Raw genomic sequence first — 22,934 nt, 5'->3', positions numbered from 1 at the left:
CCCTACCCATCTGATTTACCTGCAGCATTACAGTTTCAATCCAGTGGCAATAACACACTCACCCTAATGAAATGATGGTGTTAATCTTACTCAGGATGTGCATTTGATTGGGATTACAAGCATCATCTTTATGTTATACCTGTTAAGCATTTTGATACAAATACGGTTGTAGATTGCGCTGTCTTTTCCTTGACAGGGCCTCGCTGGCTCAGTTGATTAATCTATGGCACAGTGCAACCGTCTGGAAACACACATGTTCCAATCAAACCCTCATTGTTCGGCGATGGCTTTAAGTCTAGATATTTGTGTGGTACCAAGTGAAAGATCATTAATTGACTCTGTGCATTCCAGGTTCCTCCACCCGTAAACAGGACCACTACGTCATATTGAAGTGAAAAAAAAGCCCACCAATCAATGACGTCAATCAATTCCACGAGTATACCACTGTCCTTCTCCGTATAAACTAATTACATGTATTACTAAGTGTACCTATCGGTGGGCAGCAGTTTCACAGATATCAGATTATTCAAATACCCACGAAGTAACTGCCATTATACCTGTATAGTATGTTGAGACTACACTAGATCAGCTATTTAATGTACCTGTATGTACTGTGAATAAATGTTTGGAGTGGCAAGGTCTGCTAGCAACCTGCGGATGGTTGTGGGTTTCCCCCAGGCTCTGCCAGGTTTTCGCACACCATAATGCTGGCTGCTTGTATAAGTGAAATATTCTTGGTTACAGTGTAAAATACCAATCAAATAAATAAATAAATAAATGTTTGGGGTTTTACATTGCACTTAGCAATTTTTCAGTCGTATGACAACGACTAGTCATGAGGTGTGTGTACATGTACTGTGTCTTCTTGTGGAAGGGTGAGTCCATGCCGCCAAAAGTGCTGCTGCCATTGAAGAATCATGTTGAAGACACCAGACATGACACCCCACCCATTCACATTATACTGACACCCAGCAAACCAGTTCTGGTAAATTCTCACCTCTTGGTGTTGAACGCCAAACAAAGCAGAAACAAGTGCCATTTTTAAAGTCTTTGGTAAGACCTGATCCCAGGTCTCCGATCTTTGAGGACGCTCTAACCATTAGGCCAGGGAAGCAGTCGCTGTTTAATGTCAAGGCCAGTGTATTATTAGAAATGTACCGTACATGAATTGGCCAGGTTTCCATCTTGTACATATTTCTGTGTGTTCACAGCAGTATTTATATAACAGACTGTTTCAACACATTCCAGCAGTCCTGGGAATTGGCAGACGCAATTGGCAGCAATAGGTGGTATCCCCTCATTTGTTATGTTGGTCTAGAAAGCTGTCGTCGCGTATAGAATAGCTGGTTACATGGTTTATAAACATGGAGAATCAGGGTGCCTGGAAAACCATAGAATACAAATCTGGGCGGCTGAAAATTCCACACCAATTATACAGTGTACCGCCAAAACTGATCTGACTGATGGGGAACCCACATGCTGAGGCCATAAAAAACATCATCTGCTAAATTAAAAACGGGCTGTTTTACTTGTTTATTGTGAGTAATAATAGCTGAAATAAGCCTGGACCTGTTCCAAGGTAAGTATACACTGTTCTACTGTCCTTGTTCTTCTATCATTTCTGCACAGTTGTAACAAGTGGCAGGAGATGTTTCCTTGTTTGTTTCCAGTAACCGTTACTTCAACTCCAGCTCCCAGAATTCAAATTTAGCACCACTGACAATTTTTTAACTACAAATATAGCCTTTGAACCATTTTCAAATGTATAATGAGTTCTTTCACAGTTGTTCAAGTAAATCAATTCTATGACATAATTAGTAATCATTTCTGAAAAGAAGGTATGAGAAAATCATGGATTTGATAATGTGCACTCCTTAGTTGTACAATCGATGATGCATGTACAAAACAAGAGAATGAATTTACCAAAAGTTCTTAGTAAATTGTCCTTAAAACAAGTCATTTTACTTAAGAGATATATATAGTAATTAAGACATTAGGTGAAAGGTTAAAGTGCACAGAATTCCTTTCATAACAGGCGAAGTGAGTAAAATTATTCACAGATGCCCAGCACAAGCAAATCAAGCCTAACATTAGGGCTATGATCAAAAACCCTCTACACATGTACTTTATGCCATAGATCTCACTTACGAAATTCTTAGTAGCAAAATTTGCTAAATTGATAACAGAAGTCAAAATATTACAAGAAAAAGAACTTTATTTATTGATAAAAATAGCTCTGAAAAAGAGTAAAAATAAAGCATAACTGTAAACATACACATGTACATGCACCACAAACGCACTGACAGCATATAACCATCTCACTCATCTGTAAATAGAAGGCATTAGCAGAAGCCTCGTGTATATACAGCCTGGGTGTGCGTACCACAGACAGCAGGTTATACTGACAACTGACGTCATTCAGGAATTTTGTACCATTTTGTTGAGATGTCGCTTTGAAGATGAACATGAGCATCTTTTCCCAAATACATCAACTGAGTATTTATTAATATCTTCTGTGAAGCTGGTCAAATATAGCTTGCAAACACCCAGAATACATTTGTTACGTCAATTCACCTACATATAGATAGTATGCCAGCCAGCTAAATCAAAAGCTTTGAGAGTCTGGGAGATTACAGAGTTACACTTTTAGTCATTTAACATCCACTGCTAACATGCTAGTATTTTACATAAAAGACAGAACAGTGACTGTGCTTTCTACAACTTTCTCAAAGTGACTGAACCTGGTCAAAGACGGTCCTAATTACAATCACTAAACAGGTGCCTGCTGAAATAAGATTCCCAAAAGACCAGGCTGGTACTCTAACACCCTAACAGCGAGATTTTCCGTAAGCTTCTGAATTTACATGTGTTTTTGGATTTACACAGATTTTTATAAATATTTACAGCATTAAAATCCACTGTAATAATCCCATATTAAATCTCAATAAATCCCAAAATTAATTCATGATTTTTATGTCCTATAATAATATGAAGAGCCTAAGACATTTTGCCCTGAACACATTTTGACCTTCCACAGCTGAGCAGTGACGTGCTTAGGGTAGGCATTCTGTTGTAAGTTAATATCATCCAAAACCCCAGAAACAAATCTGAGGTAAGTTACCTTCTGTGAAGTACAAAATTCATTACTAGATAGAATAACGTCAACACTGAACTATTTGAGTTAAAAGACACACAAAGATTACTCGGCAATTTACAAAAGGCACACCCACACGTTCATACAGTCAATGGTTTGCAAATTTTCAAATATGCACCTGATAATATATATAGATCTGTATATATGTGTACATGTATGCAATTTTAATAATAGATAAAGGGAAGATTTATTAGAGATCCAGGGTCACACATGCTAAAAAGGGAGGAAAATATAAAGGAAACATCTATTCTACAATAATATAAAGATATAAATTAAAAAGAGAAACACCACAACAGGAGTAAATTATGAATTATGGATATCTGTATACTTTTGATGAATAAGACTGCTGGGACTGTTATGACTAAAGGAAGGTGCATGTATATACTGTGTTTTATTGTTTTTGGCTGCAATGCAAAGCTGTGGTAAGGTAGATGTTCAATTCGTCTTAAATTGTCCAAGACATCAAGGATGGAAAATTGTATGTACCTGCTTATGAAACAGTTTGAGTCACTTATTTAATTATTGGTGTTTAAGTCACACAACGTTTGACTTGTATATTTAAGCTATACATCACAGCTTGTTTAAAGCGAGGACTCAAAGCTCCAGTCACAACAGAGCTATGAATACACATACTTTGACATATACAATTTGTCCCGATCTTCTGATCATGGTCTATTACAGCCAATCCATCTGATGCTGGCAACCAGCCAGAGAGGAAGCCTGCATGAGCTGGACTTGAGCTCACAATGACGGCATTGGTGAGATGCTCCTGGGTCATTGCTCCAAACTGGTGTGCTAACCCCCATGGCCATGAAGGCCCCTAGCAATTGTTTGTAGGCACACCTAAAGTGAACTAATGACTTGCAAAACTACTATTTACATACGGAGCTCACATGATGGCCTGAAATGAAAGGCACTGTGTGATAAAATTGTGCATGCGATTAAAGATTCTTTGCCATGCTCGTGCATAGCTTGTACGTATGACAAAGCCCCAGCAATTACAATCAGCCTAAATTTGTGAAGATTGCAGCTGATCGCAAAACCACCTATGACCACTCTGACTGTGTCACTATCACTAGCAAAATGATTTGTCCTTTCATCCAAAACATGAAGGAGATGAAAATTTTCAGAAAACAGCCATGCCTTTTTTCAGTTGGATGACATTAGGTATCAGTCAATCCAATTTTCTTGCTGTCAAAGCATGATTACATTTGCATACTGTGTAGCTTGACACTGCATTCAAAATGGATCAACTTTCAGACCATAATTCTATGTTACTAATTACGTTACAAACAATAGACTGATGCTTAGGCTACATTATATAATATCACCCCTAAGTTACATATGTTGCTATAAAATATCACATATTATGTTACATCCGGAACACTGATGTCTAACCTCAAAGAGAGCAAGAAAACAACTATACAAACACAGTTCTATTTCTCAAAAAAACGAAATAAGAAAATATAAGCACTGGAACTTTTATCATAGATGCTGAGAGCTGAATGGCACTATTTAACAGTTCAAATGATATAATGTTTGAATAAAAGGAGAGCAAAATGTTATAGCATCATAAATGTGTTGCATAAAAAAAGCAAGAATATAATATTTAGATAAAAGATCATGTACACACATAATTTAAAAAAAACACATTTTCTCACCGAGCATCAAAATAGTTGAACAAAAAATGAAAACCAAAAAACACAAACGTCTGCAATATTTACAGAAGCAATGCAAATAAAGATGCCAAAGTAGTAAAAATACCAAAATTTTAAAATAAAAGTTCACCAGAACAGACCAACAAAACCTACTTCTATTGATCTTAATCAATGTACCGGGATGCCAACTATATACAGACACCAAATTCCACATCCAAACTTAAGAAAGAAGTGTAAATTCTGACTAGCCATTACAAGTGTTTGTTAAATAACGGTTATAAACCTGATATCTATCAGAATATACTGTCAACAATACTTTGGTCAGATTATAACATTGGTACAATACAGGTTTTTTTTACAAAATAACACATGGTAGGTTGTAAGGAGTTCATCCATTCTCACAATCAAACATTCATTTCTTTGATTGTGTTTTAAGCAAGAATATTTCACTCATCCGACAGATTTTATGAAATATAAACTAAACCCTAAAATTCTTAACAGTATAACAGCACTAACATATAATTGAAATCATTTTTTGTCATATCATTTCAAGAAATTTGTCTGAAATGCTGTTGAAAGTCGAAAAGTCTGGCCATCACCATTTAACAGACATCAACTTTCCACACAAACTGTAATGGAAAACAAAAATGACTGATATAGCTTTTGTAGAATAAGTAAGAAATAAGCAAAACATTATAAAATTTTCCACCCGCAACACTTTTTGATCACCACTCCAAAATTTCCCTGAATTTAACAGTGATTACACATTTTATCATTACTAGATAGCCAAGTGGCACAATTCTAAAAAATTATCATCATTTTCATATCATTTTAAAAGAGTTACTTATTTTTTGAGTTTTGTCAAGCAAATTCCACCGGGTGTTACAGTGTTTGAGGGTTAGCCTTGTGTTGTTGGAGGACCTTAGGGACATAATTGCGAGCGTCTAACTGTTGTAGAGCAATGAACAAGTTGTCAGGGAGATGATCCGACACCATCTTAGGGCTGACAAGAATCTCATCAAACGCCTGTTGACAGCTCCAGACAGCCGAGTACTGAGGGGTGCCACACCAGTTCCTGGCGGAAACAAATGTAGTGTGGTGTTACTGGTGAACTAAGTACCTCTCTGCTGTTCTGATGGGGGAAAACTTGAAATAATTTATGACCCATGTGCCTCTTAACTAGATTGGTAAAACGTAAAGTTGGTCAGAAAAATATTACAGTATTCACATTTTAGACAGGGAACAAATATCAGTTTGAAGTGAAGTTCAGGTCTAGTTTTGTCCCCTAACATTTTTACGGGTTTACTGTTTTAAAAAAGGTGAAGTGTAAACTAACATCATCTAATCAGCATAACTTTTAAGTTTTACCTGCATCGTAACTTGCTGATGATCAATTTTACTGACTTCACCCAGAGAGCAAAGCTTTTTATTTTTCTGCCCCACGGAATTTCTCTCACTCTACTACACCCAAACAGAACTTTTATGAATCTGTGGCATATATATACCAAAATATTTAATTCGATTTGATGAATTTCAGATTAATGTCATTCTCAAGAAAATTTCATTCGTCCAGCAGTCGTCGGCAACCTTAAGCCCATACAGATGAACAGTATGTGACAGTATGTGACAGTATGTTCACCTGTCACCAGACTAATTTGCACCATGGCAAAAAGAAAACACGACAAAAAAAACAAAAAAAAAAAAAACACCAACAAAAAACAACACAAGAATCTGCTTTTGGAAAAACAAATGATTTAGTCCACTTCAAATCCCTCATCAGTTACACTGGCACTGCCACCCTAATTGCTCAACCTAATAGCAACTTGATCGTTGATTTTTCAGACAAAACTATATTGGTTGGATTGGCCAATTTCAGGGCTTTACAAAAAAGCACAATAATAATAATATTATTATAAATAATGCCTGAATAATGCCTTCAGAATATGCTTAAATAAACACCTTGCAAACATGTAAAAAGGTTGAAGAATAGCAGTATCATGTTTGCTAATAACTTACTTGCTGCTCTCCACCTCGATGATGTGTAAGAGATGTCCAGGGGGAAGGAGGGGACGTTGCGTGATGCGTGACCTTCCACTGCTCATGATCGCATCACGCAGGGCTTCCTACCACAAAAACAGTCAGAAATATATTATCAAAAATTGTCACACAAAATCCAATAATTCTCCAAAATTGTTCTTTCAGATAAAAAAATCTGCAGTAGATAGTAGATAAAAATATCAGATGGCCTACATGTACCAACAAACACTATACAATAACTTAGCCATTTTAAGCTACTTTCAATAATTCCTGTAACTGAATTCCACAACCTTCTGGCATGTGGAGACAGAAATGCTCAGTAATTGTAGTATTCTATATGCACTAAACCAAGCACACAAAAACGAAATCATCCTTCTTGCACAAAATGAGTCATCCAGAAAAGATAGTAAATACTGGTAATTACATTACAATCATGTGTAGGGTTCCTTAATATCTATCCAATACACTCATGTAAGGTTCCTAGATATCTATGAACAGCTTAGCTTATGCTGTAGAACCTAAGTAATATGCTTCGGAAATATTTAAAAAGAATGTGAGCAAAGGTTACAAAGGTAATCATCAACAATGCAGCATAGAGAAAATACAAGCATACAACGTACCACTAAAATGTCTACCAATACAAAAAGTGATGTACTGAAGAGAAAGATTTAAAATGGCATAATAAGCGTAAACATTTCACAGGGCAAACATAACTCAAGAGGAAGCTTTGGGATGAAAATGCAAAACGTAATGTAAATTGTTTTGTAATTCTGTCAAACGCTATTGTAACATAATTCAAGCAGACAGATGTAAATACAACGTATGGGAGAAGAGCAATCCTTTAATCATAACAAATGACACAGTGTACATAGTTTAGGGTGTGTGCTAAATCCAATACCAGCAATAAACATGATAAAAGCAATAACAACAATGCCAACTACATCTTTTGAATGAATCCTACCTGTAAACTTTTGCGATGCTACAAATGAAAGAGCAGCAATTTTTTTTTTAAATATTCATTACTGGTAACACAGCTTTTGAGTACTGAGACTCACTTGCAAGATAGTATGACACCACATTATGTAAGCATGTAATTCTCTTTTCCTACATGTGTTAAGTCACTGATCACTTTCTGCAGTCAATACAAATCCTTTTACTTGTGCAAATCATGTGAGAGTGGCCTAATTATTCATCTTTCCTTCCCAAACCTCTGCTGTGTGGTAAAGAATATTCTGCCATTTCTAGTCGTCTCACACTTGCATGCATAAGTTGTGCTCACTGTATCTTAGTGTATCATTCCCACAGTCTATCATTCCCACAGTCTATCATTCCCACAGTGTATCATCAGACATGTATATTTTAGTTTTCCCATTCAGGTAAATATGGATGGAGGAACTCGGGCTATTCAAAATGTTCAATGTACGATGCTGACACAGCAGGATTCAGGCTTTGTTTTAACAGAGGATTAGCCTGTCTGCTTTGTGGCAAGTTTTCGCGCATGCTTTATCAAAACTATAGCAGCTTTTGACAGACACCTGGGGTAAAAGACTCTCAACATTCGCCCAGTTGTGCGTCGCTTGCTCACAACAGAGCCCCCCTGTTTGGGTGGTGAATAATGAATACAAAACAGAATGGATGTCAAAGCACTTTGCCAATGTCCTTGGGAATATCATGTTTAAAAGTCAATAACATCATAAACAAGGACATGTAGTTGAATAGTAATGACTGCACATGCATGGTTTGTATGTCTCGTAAAGACAACTTTTTCTGATTTGTTACACTAGAGAGAAAACTTCATTTCTTAATCTGAATTTCCGTTCATTACATTTCACCATAAATAATCATAAAACAACATGCCGCCAACATATATATTATAACTGTGGAGGTTTAAACAAGAACGACATTCCCATCCAGTGGGAGCTGGATTTGACCATATTCCATTTCAATGCACCACAGTTTATTAACTCCTGCCATGATGTTACACTATAGAATGCTGCCCTTGCAAATGTCTCAAAACGTTCACACGTTATACAGGCAAACATTAGCAGGAAGCTAATAAACGTTCAGAAGAGGCGCGTATTCACAGCAGGTAATGTTTTGTTATATTTTTAAAATTAGAGGGGACTGTGCACACCTATGTCAACCAGCAGTGCTTTTCGATTTAATACAGGAATCTAATGTTTACAAAAATCAATCTTGTTAAGAAGCCACTTATGGCAGATGTGCACATTCAGTTAAGTGTTTCCTTGATCTTATTTTTCTAAACTATAGATCATTAGTTGTGCGGAAATATGAGTTTATGGAACTCAAAAATCACCAATTTTGGGTATTTCTAAAATAGGCCCATGTATTTTAAATGGGCAATTTAAAAAAAAAATCATCATTTAAAAAAAAACTTGTGCTCCATGGCCCATAATCCTTCAACACCAAGTAAATGGCACAAACTAATGTTACCTGCAAAACATTTTATCACACTATATAATCCGTAAAATAGTGAAAAAAAAAAAAAAAATTCCAGATTGCTCAATAAATACCGCTGTCCTTTACATACTATATCTTCCGATACAATTGTCCAACAGATGTGATTAACATATCCACTTAGATGCACAAATATGACCTTACTATATCTTTGTTGTGCACAGAATTTGGAGTTGACACTTTTTACTCAAAATAAGTGTTCATGATGGGGTCCCTTTTGAGGCAGTTCACCCTAAGCCCCGCTCGAGGACGCCCTGTAAGGCGTAATATCATACATTGGACATCAAAGGCTGCCTGGCCACGTGAGGGTTCATTCAGAGCTGAAAAGGACTGCGGGTGTGTCTGGCTGACTCTCAAGGGCTGACTGGGCGAGTTGTTCCTCTTTCCATATATACCTCCACGGTTTTACCTGTTTCATGGGTGAGTTATGCCCTATTTATTATAGATTATTTCACTCTACACGCAGAGGGTGTAAATTTAAAATTGAAAGGAGACTGGGCTTATTACTTAATTTAGTAAATCCATTGTACCTGCTACACAAGACATCTAATTACCCTTATCATGCACAGGCATGTCAGCACTTTACCTGAAGGTCCACATCGGAGCTAGTGTAGTTTGCGTGAGAGGAGGTGACACTGTCTATCAGAGGACTGTCAGATGTGTGTCGACTCATGACGGAAAGAGAACTCTGATTGGTTGAGACACCACACAGCACTTGCCAACAGCCACCAAGTAATACACGGTACTGTCAGAGTGAAAGAGGAACACATGAAGTTGTTGACACACAAAAAGATGTATACACCATGTTAAACATGAAGACTGGACTGTGTTTTCCTAAACAGGACTAACAGACTTCTTACATACTATTATTCTTGACTTTTAATAATTAATAGAAAAATGCTGAATCATTGAAAAAAAAATTAAATGAAAAGACAAAACTGAAATCATTATAGCTATTAGTTATATAATTAAAGTGTGTATTCATAAGCTCACATCCTGTTTCATCAATGGAAAAAAAACAAAGATGACCAGAAACAGGAAACCAGAAGCATGAAGGCGTACCTTTGGCATGTCACAGTCCCTGAGAGCTTTGAGCAGGTCCATTTTGAGGTCCTCCACAGTGACCAGACTGAGGCGAGGAATGAGGTCCTTCCCCAGCACAACGGAGCACACATACTGCAGGCTGTAATGGCTCATCACAGGGCTGAGAAAACAATGCATATCACAACCTGGGATTAACTGAAATTGTTAATACTTGTATATGTATTTATGTAGACATCAAGGTATACGCCATATATAAACATATATATAAGCCACTACTTGCAACAGTAATGCACCACAACCTGTCAAAACTGGAAAAATTGTATTGTTAGTATTTGTATATGTATTTATGTACACAGTCGTTTCAGTAGGTCATGGAATTATTTATTTGTGTTTGACGCTGTGCTGCAAAATTTTCACTAAGTACATGGGTGGAAGAAATTTAAGTGCCTGCAGTAAACCACCAACCTTTGGTTTGCAACTGATGAAATTTCCTACATTTGACAGGCAGATGTTCTCAGAAATAAATCAAGGTATAAGCTATATTGCAGAAAGGAAAGTCATCTTCATTATACTTCAAGTAAGCCCCCCTGAAGTTAAGAAGCTTACAAACACTGTCTTGTAACTGTGAATATACCACCAGTGAAAGCAGCAGTGTACTGATGATTTCCTGTCCAAGTTATATCCTGCCCATGTGATTAAATCCACATCTTGTTTGTTCTTGACATTGAAAGATAAGCATTTTAATTTTTTTTAAGGGACAATTCTCTGTCAACTAACACTTCATCCTTTGGTATTATCTGTCTAGCATGGACTTGCTGATATATAACCAGTACTCACCTGAGCAGTCCACCTGGTGGGGAATAAGAGAAGCACCTGACCCCGGGGTACTTAGGGCGGAGCAATGTGGCTAGTAAGACAGCAGTACCACCCCCGAGGCTGTGACCACACACTACCAGCTCATAACCCTGGTAACATTGAAAGACTTCATATAAATCTTCTTCAGAACAGGGGTGTTTTGAGATCAAACTCGCAAAAGGTACAAAAAAGGCCAACAAATTGTCATAAATTTTAGGTAACTTTTGTTGAAATCAATGTTTAGATGAACTCTCTCGCCTTCTTCCTTAGGAAAATTCATAAGATGACAAACAAATGTTAATTTTGATTGATTCATCCACCTTACAAGTCCACTTTTTTGTGGTAAAGTTTTAAGATTAAATTTCTTATCGGGAGTTAACTATGATCAATTTCTTATCAGAAAAACTTTAGTGGCATCAAAAGTATCATTTTAAGGTCTCTATGCGCTTCTGAAAGCGCATTTGTACATCACAAACTTTAGGTGAAATACGATACTCAGCTTCATCATCACTGCTTCATCATCACTGATTCGTATACATGTACAACATACCTCTGCCCTGCTAAAAGCCTTCTCTAGAATCTGTTGCTGATTTAACTGTTTCAAAATGAAGGTAGCTGCTGAGAGAATCCCCTTATGAGCATAGCACTCCTCTAGCCCCTCTATGTCTAGGGCAGCACACTCTGCACTCAAGTCTGTCAACGCATCCTGCAAAATTTAAACTTAATATCAAAAATTTATTGGAAAAGTTGGTAAATATATTCACTCCAGCAGTTAACCCTAAATCTAAACAAACATTTACATGTAGCGCACATAAAAAAATTATGTTCTGCAACACAAAGGCCAGGAGCCTATCACCAATTTGGTTGCCGTGAGTTCAAGTCCAGCTCATGCTGGCTTCCTCCCTGGTCATAAACGGGACGGGACCATCAGCAACCTACAGATGGTAGTTGGTTTCCTTTCATGGCGAATTAAATAAATAAATAAATAAATATCTTCTGCAAGTTTCAATGACATTTCATAACACGGTAGTCTCTCAAATAATAAAAGAAAGAAGGGAACTTTTATAATTCGATTTTGATAAATATTATCTTAATTGTGAGTCTTTATGATTTTACCTTCAGCGACATGGTACCTCTGATAGAAATAACAACAGCACTGTGTTCTCTGTCTATGGCCACAAAAAATGGAATTTCATATATCTGAAAAATCACAAATTTACATATTAGTCAATTCATTTAAGGCTACAGGTGATCATTTAAAACTCTTTAACAAATTTAACATTTATATAATGCTGTCTATAGCCGTATAAAAACAAAGCTCATTCAAACGCTCTTGCTAAGTAATAAAATTTAAATTCACAGGTGTAGTGGGCTCATCAAATATTATCTCCAACTTCAAACATTACACAGCAAGCCGATACATGCGCAAGTGATAGGTAGAGTTCTTCATGAGCTGAACATGTATGAGGCCATGTCTGGACACAGAGACATTGTCTGACCCGACTGTGGAGGCTTGTATGGATGAGGTCATCTGTGGACACAGGCACATTATCCGACCTGATTGTGGAAGCTTGGATAAATGAGGTCATGTGTGGACACAGGAACATTATCTGACCTGATTACTGAAACTTTGTATGTATGGACACAGGATCATTATCTGAGCTGATTGCGGAAGCTTGCATGTTTGAGCTTATGTGTGGAAACTGTCATGTACATGTATGAGGCAATATGCTGGCTGAGCTGATTGTGGAAGCCGGCTTATATGAGCTCACCTGTGGACTGACCTGCTTGTGGAAGCTGTCATGTACATGTATGAGCCGATATGCTGGCTGAGCTGATTGTGGAAGCTGGCTTATATGAGCTCATGTGTGGACTGATCTGATTGTGGAAGCTGGCAGGTATGATGTCACCTGTGGACTGACCTGATTGTGGAAGCTGGCATGGATGAGGTCCTCTTCCTGAACACCTGTAAACCTGCGAATGGCGGCTGTGTGACACTGACAGATATTATCCTTCCTAACAGCATCATGAGAATATATACAGTTGCAGCACCTGGAAAGGGACACAGAACACAGTTCCCAGGGTGTGATGTAGACTGAGGCTGATTTAAGTATTTTATACTAGAATCAATTGAGACTGAAACAGCTGTAATCTGAGTTGAAAACAAACAGCACATGAAAGACGTATGACAAAGAATATCTGAAATAGAGTCATCCAGGAGAGGAAGCCAGCATGAGCTAGATTTAAACTCAAAGCAACCATATTGATGGGAGACTTCTGAGTCATTGCGCCATGCTGGTGTGCTTACCTCCTCAGTCACAGAGATCCTGACAGAACATTAGAAGCAAAAGTGTAAACATGTAGGCAGAACTACAGATACAAATCTTAAGTTGAATTTTAACCTGGCTTGAAAAAAAAAACTGATACAAAAAAATTAAGCAATAACGTCTAAAGCACAGTTAAAATATAAATGTATAAATGAATTCATGTAGAAACTGTTTAACACAATTATCGCAAAACTGAAACAGGGGCCTGCTCTAGTGATGTCTTTTCACAGGTTATCATAGCAATTATATGTCTCCTTTTCAACACAGGCCCCATACATCAATATTCACAGATAAATTATTCATACATCAATACTTCACGGTTAACTGTTAATGAATCAGACAGAACTGAAATAGGGGCCTGCTCTAATGATGTCTTTTCATGCATTACCATAGTAATCATATGTCTCCTTTTCGACACAGGCCCCATACATCAATATTCACAGATAAATTATTCATACATCAATATTACATGGTTAAACCAATAGGGGACTGCTACAGAAAACATATATGCACACGGATATATTAACTACCCGGTCTCCTTTGTGACAAAGGCCCTATACATGTAGTTTGAAACACAAAACAAACTCAAAACATAAATTTAAACTGGTTACCACAACACTGACTAACCCCAACCAAGGTCTGATCCTCTACATGTACATGTATGTGATACCTAGCCTAATTCATATTTCATATTATAAATTAATGATGATGCGGACAATTCACCTGGTGAATGAGTTTAAATGGAGGTAAGATGATAATTTGCCAGGTGATTCCGAGTGAATCTCAGTGAGGACTGGACCAGACCCAGGGTGCTATAGCTGCAATCTCATCCATATAAAATCAGTGTCACCCTAATACATGTACAACAATGCTCCTCTCACCAACAATTAAGCTATGCTGGTACATTCGTCCCCTACTTCCTTAACCTTTTCGCATATGAAAGAGCAACTTTCAATTTGTAAATTGATGCAAATTTTCAGTTTGGTCTTGGACAAACACTATACTGGTTTCAGTGGCCAGTTTCAGGGCTTCACAAAAAAGTATAATTTTAAATAATAAGCCAACACAGCATAATGGATTCAGAATATGCTTGAATAAACACCTTGCCAACATGCGAAAAGATTGAAGAATTATGGTTTATGTACAATGTACCTATGATTTTTAAATCTCTCACCATTCCTTTTTAGTACGGACCTTTTTCAAATTGAAGATCATGACTCCCTATGTTGCAACTTCTACACAATTACTCTGACAAACCAGTGAAAAAGACAGGCCCTCTATGTTCTTGACAGGTATGATGGATGTTCTTGACAGGTATGATGGATGTTCTTGACAGGTATGATGGATGTTCTTGACAGTTATGATGGATTTTCAACACTTCCATACATATCTTTTGCACAAAGTTTTAAAGACACATTTCCATAAATAAAAATTAATCTCTATCCAAGGCTTCCTGTGCTTTTTTAATTTATTTTTGTAAGCAAACCGGGCTGCTGTCCACCAATTCAGGAGAAACAATCACACATTAATTCACATGTACATGTACATGCACTGTGTTAAATGCTCAACCACTCCCCTTTTCAATGTAAATTCTGAAAACACAATGTGCATGGTCTGTTTGCATTATTTCAAGTCTAGGCAAACCTAAAAGTCCAAGGTATATAATGACAACAGTGAGATGCCATGAGTTTAGCTGAAATATTGACAAACCATGCACAGTGCGACAGTTGGGTGTGTGCACATGTAGCTGTATGTGTATGCCAGTGCACATGTACTTGAACACCATATTAGATAACTATACAAATCATTCAACCTTGTCCTAAACTCAGGGTTTACATAATCTATAAAGGTATTGTACAAAAAAAATAGGCAGATTTATAATGCAGATTTAAAATTTGCCATTAGCAACCAGTTGCCGGTTTAAAAATCAATATCATAGTTTTTTTGCTTGGCAGGTTAAGCTCCTCCAAAACCCAGTCCACCCTTGTAAAATGTGGAAATATACAAAATATGCATTATACCTAATTAGTGATCTTGGGGAATGCTGCAACTGGTCACAGCTTCACAATTTTGTCTTCAAATTTAGTAGCCCAAAGTTGAAGTGACAAGGTTGAAATATTATGTGAATATTACTGACGTCTGCACAACTGCGATCACAACTGCAGTGTCTAAACAGTGAAACTACTATTGCAGTGTTAATCTTTCTACAACCAGCCTTTAGAGCAAGAAGAAGGAGAATGTAAAAAAGCAATACCTATTGAAACTCCTAATAACGTCTTGTCTGCTTAGTGTTTGGAATGACAATTTCCTTTATGTGGAAATATAAACATGACACTGTGTTAAAGGTCTGAAGTAAAATTATGAAGAGATAATAATCTAGCCAGTGAGCAATTCTGTATAGAAACTTCATGTAATGCAGACAGTCATATCATCTGTTGCTGTTGGAAGACAATCCACCTGGAAACTCATATATTATACCAGCTCATTAACATAAAAGTGTGCACACTGCATTAACATTACTAATATGACCTTTGAAAACATGGACCAATGAGCATGGCAAAAGACGGATGTATGCTAATGATCTTCAGTACATAGTGGTGATAACCAGTCCTAAAACAGTGTGGGATTAATCAACATCTGACAATTTGTAATAATATGCTCTATACTATCATGCTACAGATTTAAGGGAACCTCTGGCCACTTTCACAAAGATGTCGTACTTGTACAATATCCGTAGGAAAATTGTATACTTAAAAGTGACCTACAAAACGTCATACGACAAATATACAATAAAAAACTGTCGTATGCCGCTTTGTGAAAGTGTCTCCAGGGCTTTCCTTTCAACAAGAATCCGGGAATTTGATTATCGGCATGACTCCCTTTAAGCACAACTATACAAATCTATTTGGATTGTTGTAAAAAGTCATACAGAAATATATATATATGTTTGTTTACTATAAAGTACACAGTGTTAATGTTACGAGCACCAAAATTCAGAGCAAATCACTCAGTGGTACGAAATTTGGACAATAAATACCCAAAAAGGAAATTTACAGGAATTCATTACATTGTGGAAAATAACGATGAAACTAAAGGCCTGGGAATTCTACCTTAAAAACACAAGCACATATATACAGGGGTTCATAGACATCAAAATGTTAACTAACATTTTTCTGCAAGGTCGTTTTGAGTTTTTTCAGATCTAACTGCCTTGCAATAGTGCCATATTGACTTTTTTTTTAAATATCTAAATAGGCCAAATTTAAAATACTGTTTGCTTATTGTTACAAGCCCTATATAACAAAAAATGATAGGTAGATCTATTTTTTATCCAGAAAGGAAGAAAAATCATAGAATCATGTTCAAATGATTGATCACAATTAAAACTTCTTTAGCACTCATCAAAACGCAGTACTAAATTATGTCATCCAATATTTTACAATTCTCAAATATTAAATATACAAAATATTCTTAGATCTTTACAATAAAACTAACAATTAAACATGAGTTAAGCATTTTTATGAGTACAATTTAAGTCAACAGTTTGTATTAGCATTTTCAGGTCCTGTATAGAGCGGATGGGCATAATAATAAAAAAATATAACCAAAATCATGTCCAGCTGATACTTGTGATAAAGTGAAGTGGAACCTCATGACCTAGTAAAATAGAATACTGAGAAGTCTCAGTTTCCATTTTCCTAGATTTCCTAATTTTACATAAACCTTGTGAGATTTAGGGGATTCTTCCTTCATGTGAAGGAAACATTTATTCTGTCCTCAATAAATCATTCATTGTACCGGCTTGTCTAAAAGTATGAAGAGTGTAAACACCAAGGTGAGCCTCAGCTCAGATCACCAGCTTTGACCTAACTTACACTGTCCAAAACATTTATACATGAGGAAGAGGAGAGCCAAAATCAAGTTGTGTTGCATGAAGATTAAAGGATGGAACATATCAGCTTTGTCTCTGTGTGTGAACTTTCCTTCATTTAAAATGCTCCTGCCCTACATGTTGTCACTACCGTTGTTTCCACTACCCAATAATGTATTGGTAAACAGATACATTTTCTACCCATCAAATCATCTGGCAGTGGTGATATCAATGACAGTTCAGGAAATTATACCAATATATTCACAGCTACATGCCCCCTAGCATGGAGTTTTGATGAGGAGAAATGCCATCCACACACCTGACTAACCTTTTTTTCAAATTCTGGGTTCTCCCAATCATCATTTTTCCATGCCAACAGAAGGGGTTCATGATATGTGTGAAATTGAATTATTGCAAAGCATAAAAGGGGCAGATGTTGGGACTTCTTTGATAATGTACCAGTTTGATCATGTTACAGCAGATATTATGAAGTAGTAAAGTCTCAATTTGTCACTGTGTTTACACCAGTCCATGACTGAATTAATTTAACTCACAAAAAATAAACTAAGGGATCAAGCTAAATGAGCTACACCTATAGCTTGAGCAACTTGTCCTTGGAGGTATAGGGCTGTGTCCACGTTTCGTCAGTGTTTGTAAACATTTCAAGCCGGTTATAACCAGAGCCACAATCCTCACCAATTCAATTTTATAAAATTATGTGGGTTTTTAAGGTACAGCATGGCGAAGAGAATTGGATCACAAAGAATTCCATATTTCGCCACTGTAAGACACTGACTGCTGCGATGTTTACAAGATTTCCTTGAACATTTTACAATGATTACCTCACAAAATGAGTAATTAATCTGAAATCTCAACTCCCTAAAGAAACACAATGACACTGGTCGTCAGTTCTGCAAGGTAATGAAAAATATGGCAACACTATTTTTCGGGAATCTAAATGGATCCAGATGAAAAAACTGCACAGGCAGGCCTATCTTGATCTACGGGTACAGGATACTGTATGCCGGTTGAAGCCCTATAAGGTCGGCTTTGCTTCAAAGTGGGAGAGGAAATTTTGTATCTGGAAAAAGCTCTTGTCACCTGTAAACACACTGACATTTTAAACGATCCAGACAAAAAAAAAAAAAAAAAAAAAACATCAATTAAATGAAATAATATAAAAAAAACTTGGCATCTGTAAAAACACCAAAAATAAAGAATTTCTGTCAAGGCCTTTGTGACGGGTTGGTGGCGTAACATCAAACATATAATATTTTCATTTTGGTCCTATAGAATTAATAAGACAAAGTAATTTTAATTTATTATGTCCCAACACATTAAACTTATGAATTATCAGCTCAGTTGGTGAGTTTCCGCTTCAAAGCAATGAGAGCCAGGTTCAATCCAGTCAACTATTTATATGAGTAATGTAATACATAAAACAAAGAATATCAAACGTAATTTAATGATTAAAATATTTTAATTAACACTATTTCCTTGTTAACATCAATCAAACAATATTATTAAAAACAGTACATATACATGACAATTCTCTGTACAAATTTTTCCTTCAAATGGGATAAAACGGGATACTATTAAAAGAATCTGTACTCAGATTATGGATTATGTAACAGAGAGTAAAACCCATGCTAGTATACTTGGCTGTAATCAGGTGGCAAAGTTAATATTTGGGTTTGGAGTTCCCATACACCTTTGTAGAGGGTGACATCCTCCAGATTGCAAAAAAAGTAGGAAGAAAGCCATAGCTGATGTACAACTGGCAGGAGAGATTATGAAGGACAATTGTCATATTCACTGTAGAGTCTGAAACTCTGTATTCAGTATTTTGAATCTCTTAACTACTATTAAGGTCAACGTCTATGAACCCCTGATATACATATATATAGGATCAGTTTTGACCTCATTACTTTTATCATCAGTTAGTGGCAGTTGAGGGCTACTTATTCTGGTTATAACAAGGTCACATCATAATGCAAGCAACACACAGGAGAAAAGATAGGACCTATAAACTGACTTACCTACAATATGGGTATAATTTACACACACCAGTCATTAGGTTGGAGAAGACATAGAGTGGCCATCCATAACTGGCCATGGAATACTTCATGTAGTGTGTTATCAAGGATATGTTCATCCAGCTCTTGCGAGGAGGACTGGGTTTCTCAAAAGGTGAAGAGGCCGGGATAAGGCTCTGAAGTGAGACCAAACTTTCTGCACCAGGGACTGGAGTTGCTGCCCCTGCCCCAGAACTCTCTTCAGCTCTGTCTGTAGACGGCATGGCTGGTGAGCTATCTGAGACATCCTGAGGTGGATGTTCTGTGTTGACTGTTACAGATGTTGAAGATACAGCTTCAGTGACTACATCCGTCAAATTTGCTTCTTTGATTACCTGATCACGGTGGAGGAGGATCAAGCCTGCACCAATATCCGTGGGGACTAAATCCACATCCTACAAATAGGACCAGAACATTTAGACAAACCAGACGACAAACGTAAGAAGCGTTTTGTAGCTAAGTTATTCAACACAAACCTCAGCAGGAATACAATTCTGGTTGTACCTTAGAACTGCTCATGTACAACAACTGGAGCCCAGTCACAGTCATATATATTACATTTAAGCGCAGAGGAAATGGTAATCCGATTTCCATGGCAACCATCCAAATGCGTGAATATAAGATTTGACCCACATCTGTATCTATGTATCTGCTAAAAAGCAACCCTGCATATTCAAAATGATTAAAGTGGTGACCGAACACAAATACATAACAGAGAGAAAAAAACATGTTGCCATAATATGACCCACCAAAAGTGAAGGATACAAAAATCCAGGAAATTCAACATTCTTACAAGTTAGCACACACCTCAAAGAAGAGTGAAATAAGTTTCGCTATGTCTGAGAAGGCTGACTGAGTCTGTTCATCACACCCTACGCAGCAACAGAGGATCTTACATCTGTCAAATAAAACAACACAAATCATGTATCACTGATAGACATTTAATACTCAAGTTCACAGTATATTGTCTGTACTCTTCAGTAATTCAATAGTAAAATTATGAGTTATTCACCTTGTTTAACATTCAAGAGTTGTTTAATAAGTAAAGAAACAGGTTTATCTTTTTGGCTTTTAACTGCATAATATAATTTATTTACTGACTTGACTTGTGGTAAATGCTCTAGTCTACTCAAGAATTTGTCTACACCCGGGTCAAGAAATGAACCATCAGAGTGCAGAAAAAACAATACATGTACCTGACAAATCTCCTGACATACTGGAAACTTGATTTAGGCATGTAAACTCATTTTTTAAAGGCCGGTCAGCTACAATGTGCCAGCTAGGACCACAATAATACAATATCTGATTTATCCAAAAGTTTTGACACCATAACACTATACTTTTTCAGCTACTTTATAATACATACAACTTAGGCCTACACTGATCTCCCTTTTTATTTCTTTCTTTCCCCACAATCATTTAAATCAGTAAATGCCATAATTGTTTACCTTGTTTCCCATACTCTAGTAGCTGCTGAGGCTGCTCCAACCCTGAATTGTTCTCCATCAGTACTAACCAGTGCATCTGTCCCTCTCATCTGTTTGGCACGGGCATGCTTCCTCCCCAGAGGATCAAACAGGATGGCCATTGATATAATAACAAACAGAAAAGCCACCCAGCCACAAATCACCATGGCTTTCACAGTCCATACCACTTCCCAGTCACAGCCATAGGACTTTCCAAAGGCCCAGTATGTCCCCACAATTATGTACCCTAATTCTGGAATGCCAAGGCTCATTTTTATGTACAGTAATAAAGGCATCCTCCTTCTAGGCCTAACATTTGTAATGGTCCCCTGCATACTGGTGTAAACAATGAACAGCCCCAGTATCAGGCTGACACTCTGCATAATCAAAGTGCCCACATAGAAAGCCTTGAGTAAATGTCCTCCTGTACAGTCCAGAGTCCCCGCGGTTGACATGAAACACTGCAGCTATCACTATTAGCCTGAAAATCACACAAGAAAATAGATGTGAAACACTGAAACTTGCTTGGTATTGGGTTTTTTTTTTTTAATTTTTGCTTGTAAGATTTCAAATTTCCATGATTTTATCCCCAAAATTCATTTTTGCAGGATACATGAATAAATACTCTAAACTTATACACACTTAAGTTAAAATAATGTACAATGACCATAATGAGTTGAACTGTCAGTCTTTCACATATACACCTCAAATTTCGTCACGAGCATGTCATCAATGAGTATACTATAAGCAACAGATCAGGTTGGTTCTGTAGTCTCAATTTCAGGGTTTTTCCAGGTGAAAGGTTTTTAACCCTTTTATTTCATGCTGTAACTGGTTTCTGGGGTTTGCATCCAACAAAACCTACACTTAAAAGTAAACTTAAACTCATCTGCTGAAAAGCCATCATAACAAAAGCCATCACTGCTGGTGCACGCAGCCATATTGCATAAATATACATTTATGGGTTTTGACATACATGTAGTTCTTGTTCCTGCATGGCACAAGCATGTTATACCTTAAAAGAAGCCCCCATGGCCAATTTATTGTGAAATAGTTTGGTGTGTTGTTATTTTTTGGGACCGGTTCCATTACCAAGTGGAATATATATAGGCCCTATGGGATGTCTTGCATGCAGGTGAGCTGTACAGGTAAAAACAACAGTTGATACCGCTTTTTTTGTTTTACAAATTGTATACTAAGTCAAATAGCCAACTGAAACTACATTAGGTTGCACTCCACAAAACGACTGATGATTTGTAGAGGTGTGGTTGATGAAATGTTGTAAATAATGTTCAAAATGAACATCTGAGAAGCGGCTAAGCTACACACAAAGGCATCAACCTGGTCTTTAAAACAGCCAATGATTATGAAAAAAAAAGTGAATCGTATCTGGCTCAGCTATATTACAGTCAACAAGGCCAACTATCGTTTTGTCGAACAGGGTCATGCTTAACTAGTACCAAACCGGATTTTCTGTTTTTAGGGTTGGAACTTTAGAAAACTGTTTCACGCGATTCAGAAACTGTTTATACAGTCTGTATTAAGTGCAACATATTTCCACAAATTCCACTTGGTACATAAGACATGGCAAATATAACAGACAGAACAACTGAGCTAAAATGTGAAGTTTAAACAACCGCAAACGGGAGGAAATACATATATAGGTTGCTATGTTGTTGTTGTCAAAACCACATACCACACAAATCGGATGAATATTTCAAAAATACCCGGGAACACCAGATCATCACTCGCAAACTCCCAGCGCCTCTTGAAAAGTACAACTCCTGGCATGGTTGTCAAGAGCGGTTTCCACTTAGTTTGTCAATTTAACATAAAAATGTCAAGGGACGTCCATGATCGCAACCCTCGTGACACAGTTTTGGATGTTTTGACTTGCCGCTAGCTTTTATAAGCAAAGTTTTCATTGGTAAAACGATTCCCTTAAGCCAATCAACGATAAGATATTATA

At 36.9% G+C, this 22,934-nt stretch overlaps 1 protein-coding gene across 1 annotated transcript; it reads right to left on the bottom strand.

Moving 5' to 3' along the window:
* Positions 1–1,700: 1,700 nt before the first annotated feature.
* On the bottom strand, positions 1,701–22,830 carry LOC135474769 (diacylglycerol lipase-beta-like). Its single transcript, XM_064754366.1, is given in 14 exon segments — positions 1,701–5,887; positions 6,829–6,935; positions 7,811–7,828; positions 9,914–10,072; positions 10,390–10,531; positions 11,209–11,336; positions 11,777–11,932; positions 12,343–12,426; positions 13,149–13,278; positions 19,464–19,894; positions 20,307–20,397; positions 20,948–21,400; positions 21,402–21,446; positions 22,662–22,830. Coding segments are annotated over 14 exon segments (2,232 nt in total). The 5' UTR covers positions 22,757–22,830; the 3' UTR covers positions 1,701–5,694.
* Between the last annotated feature and the right edge of the window lie 104 nt (positions 22,831–22,934).

The sequence above is a fragment of the Liolophura sinensis genome, chromosome 1 (assembly GCF_032854445.1).
Source record: "Liolophura sinensis isolate JHLJ2023 chromosome 1, CUHK_Ljap_v2, whole genome shotgun sequence".
In the NCBI taxonomy this organism is placed as follows: domain Eukaryota; kingdom Metazoa; phylum Mollusca; class Polyplacophora; order Chitonida; family Chitonidae; genus Liolophura; species Liolophura sinensis.
This window is presented reverse-complemented; position numbering and strand designations above follow the sequence as displayed.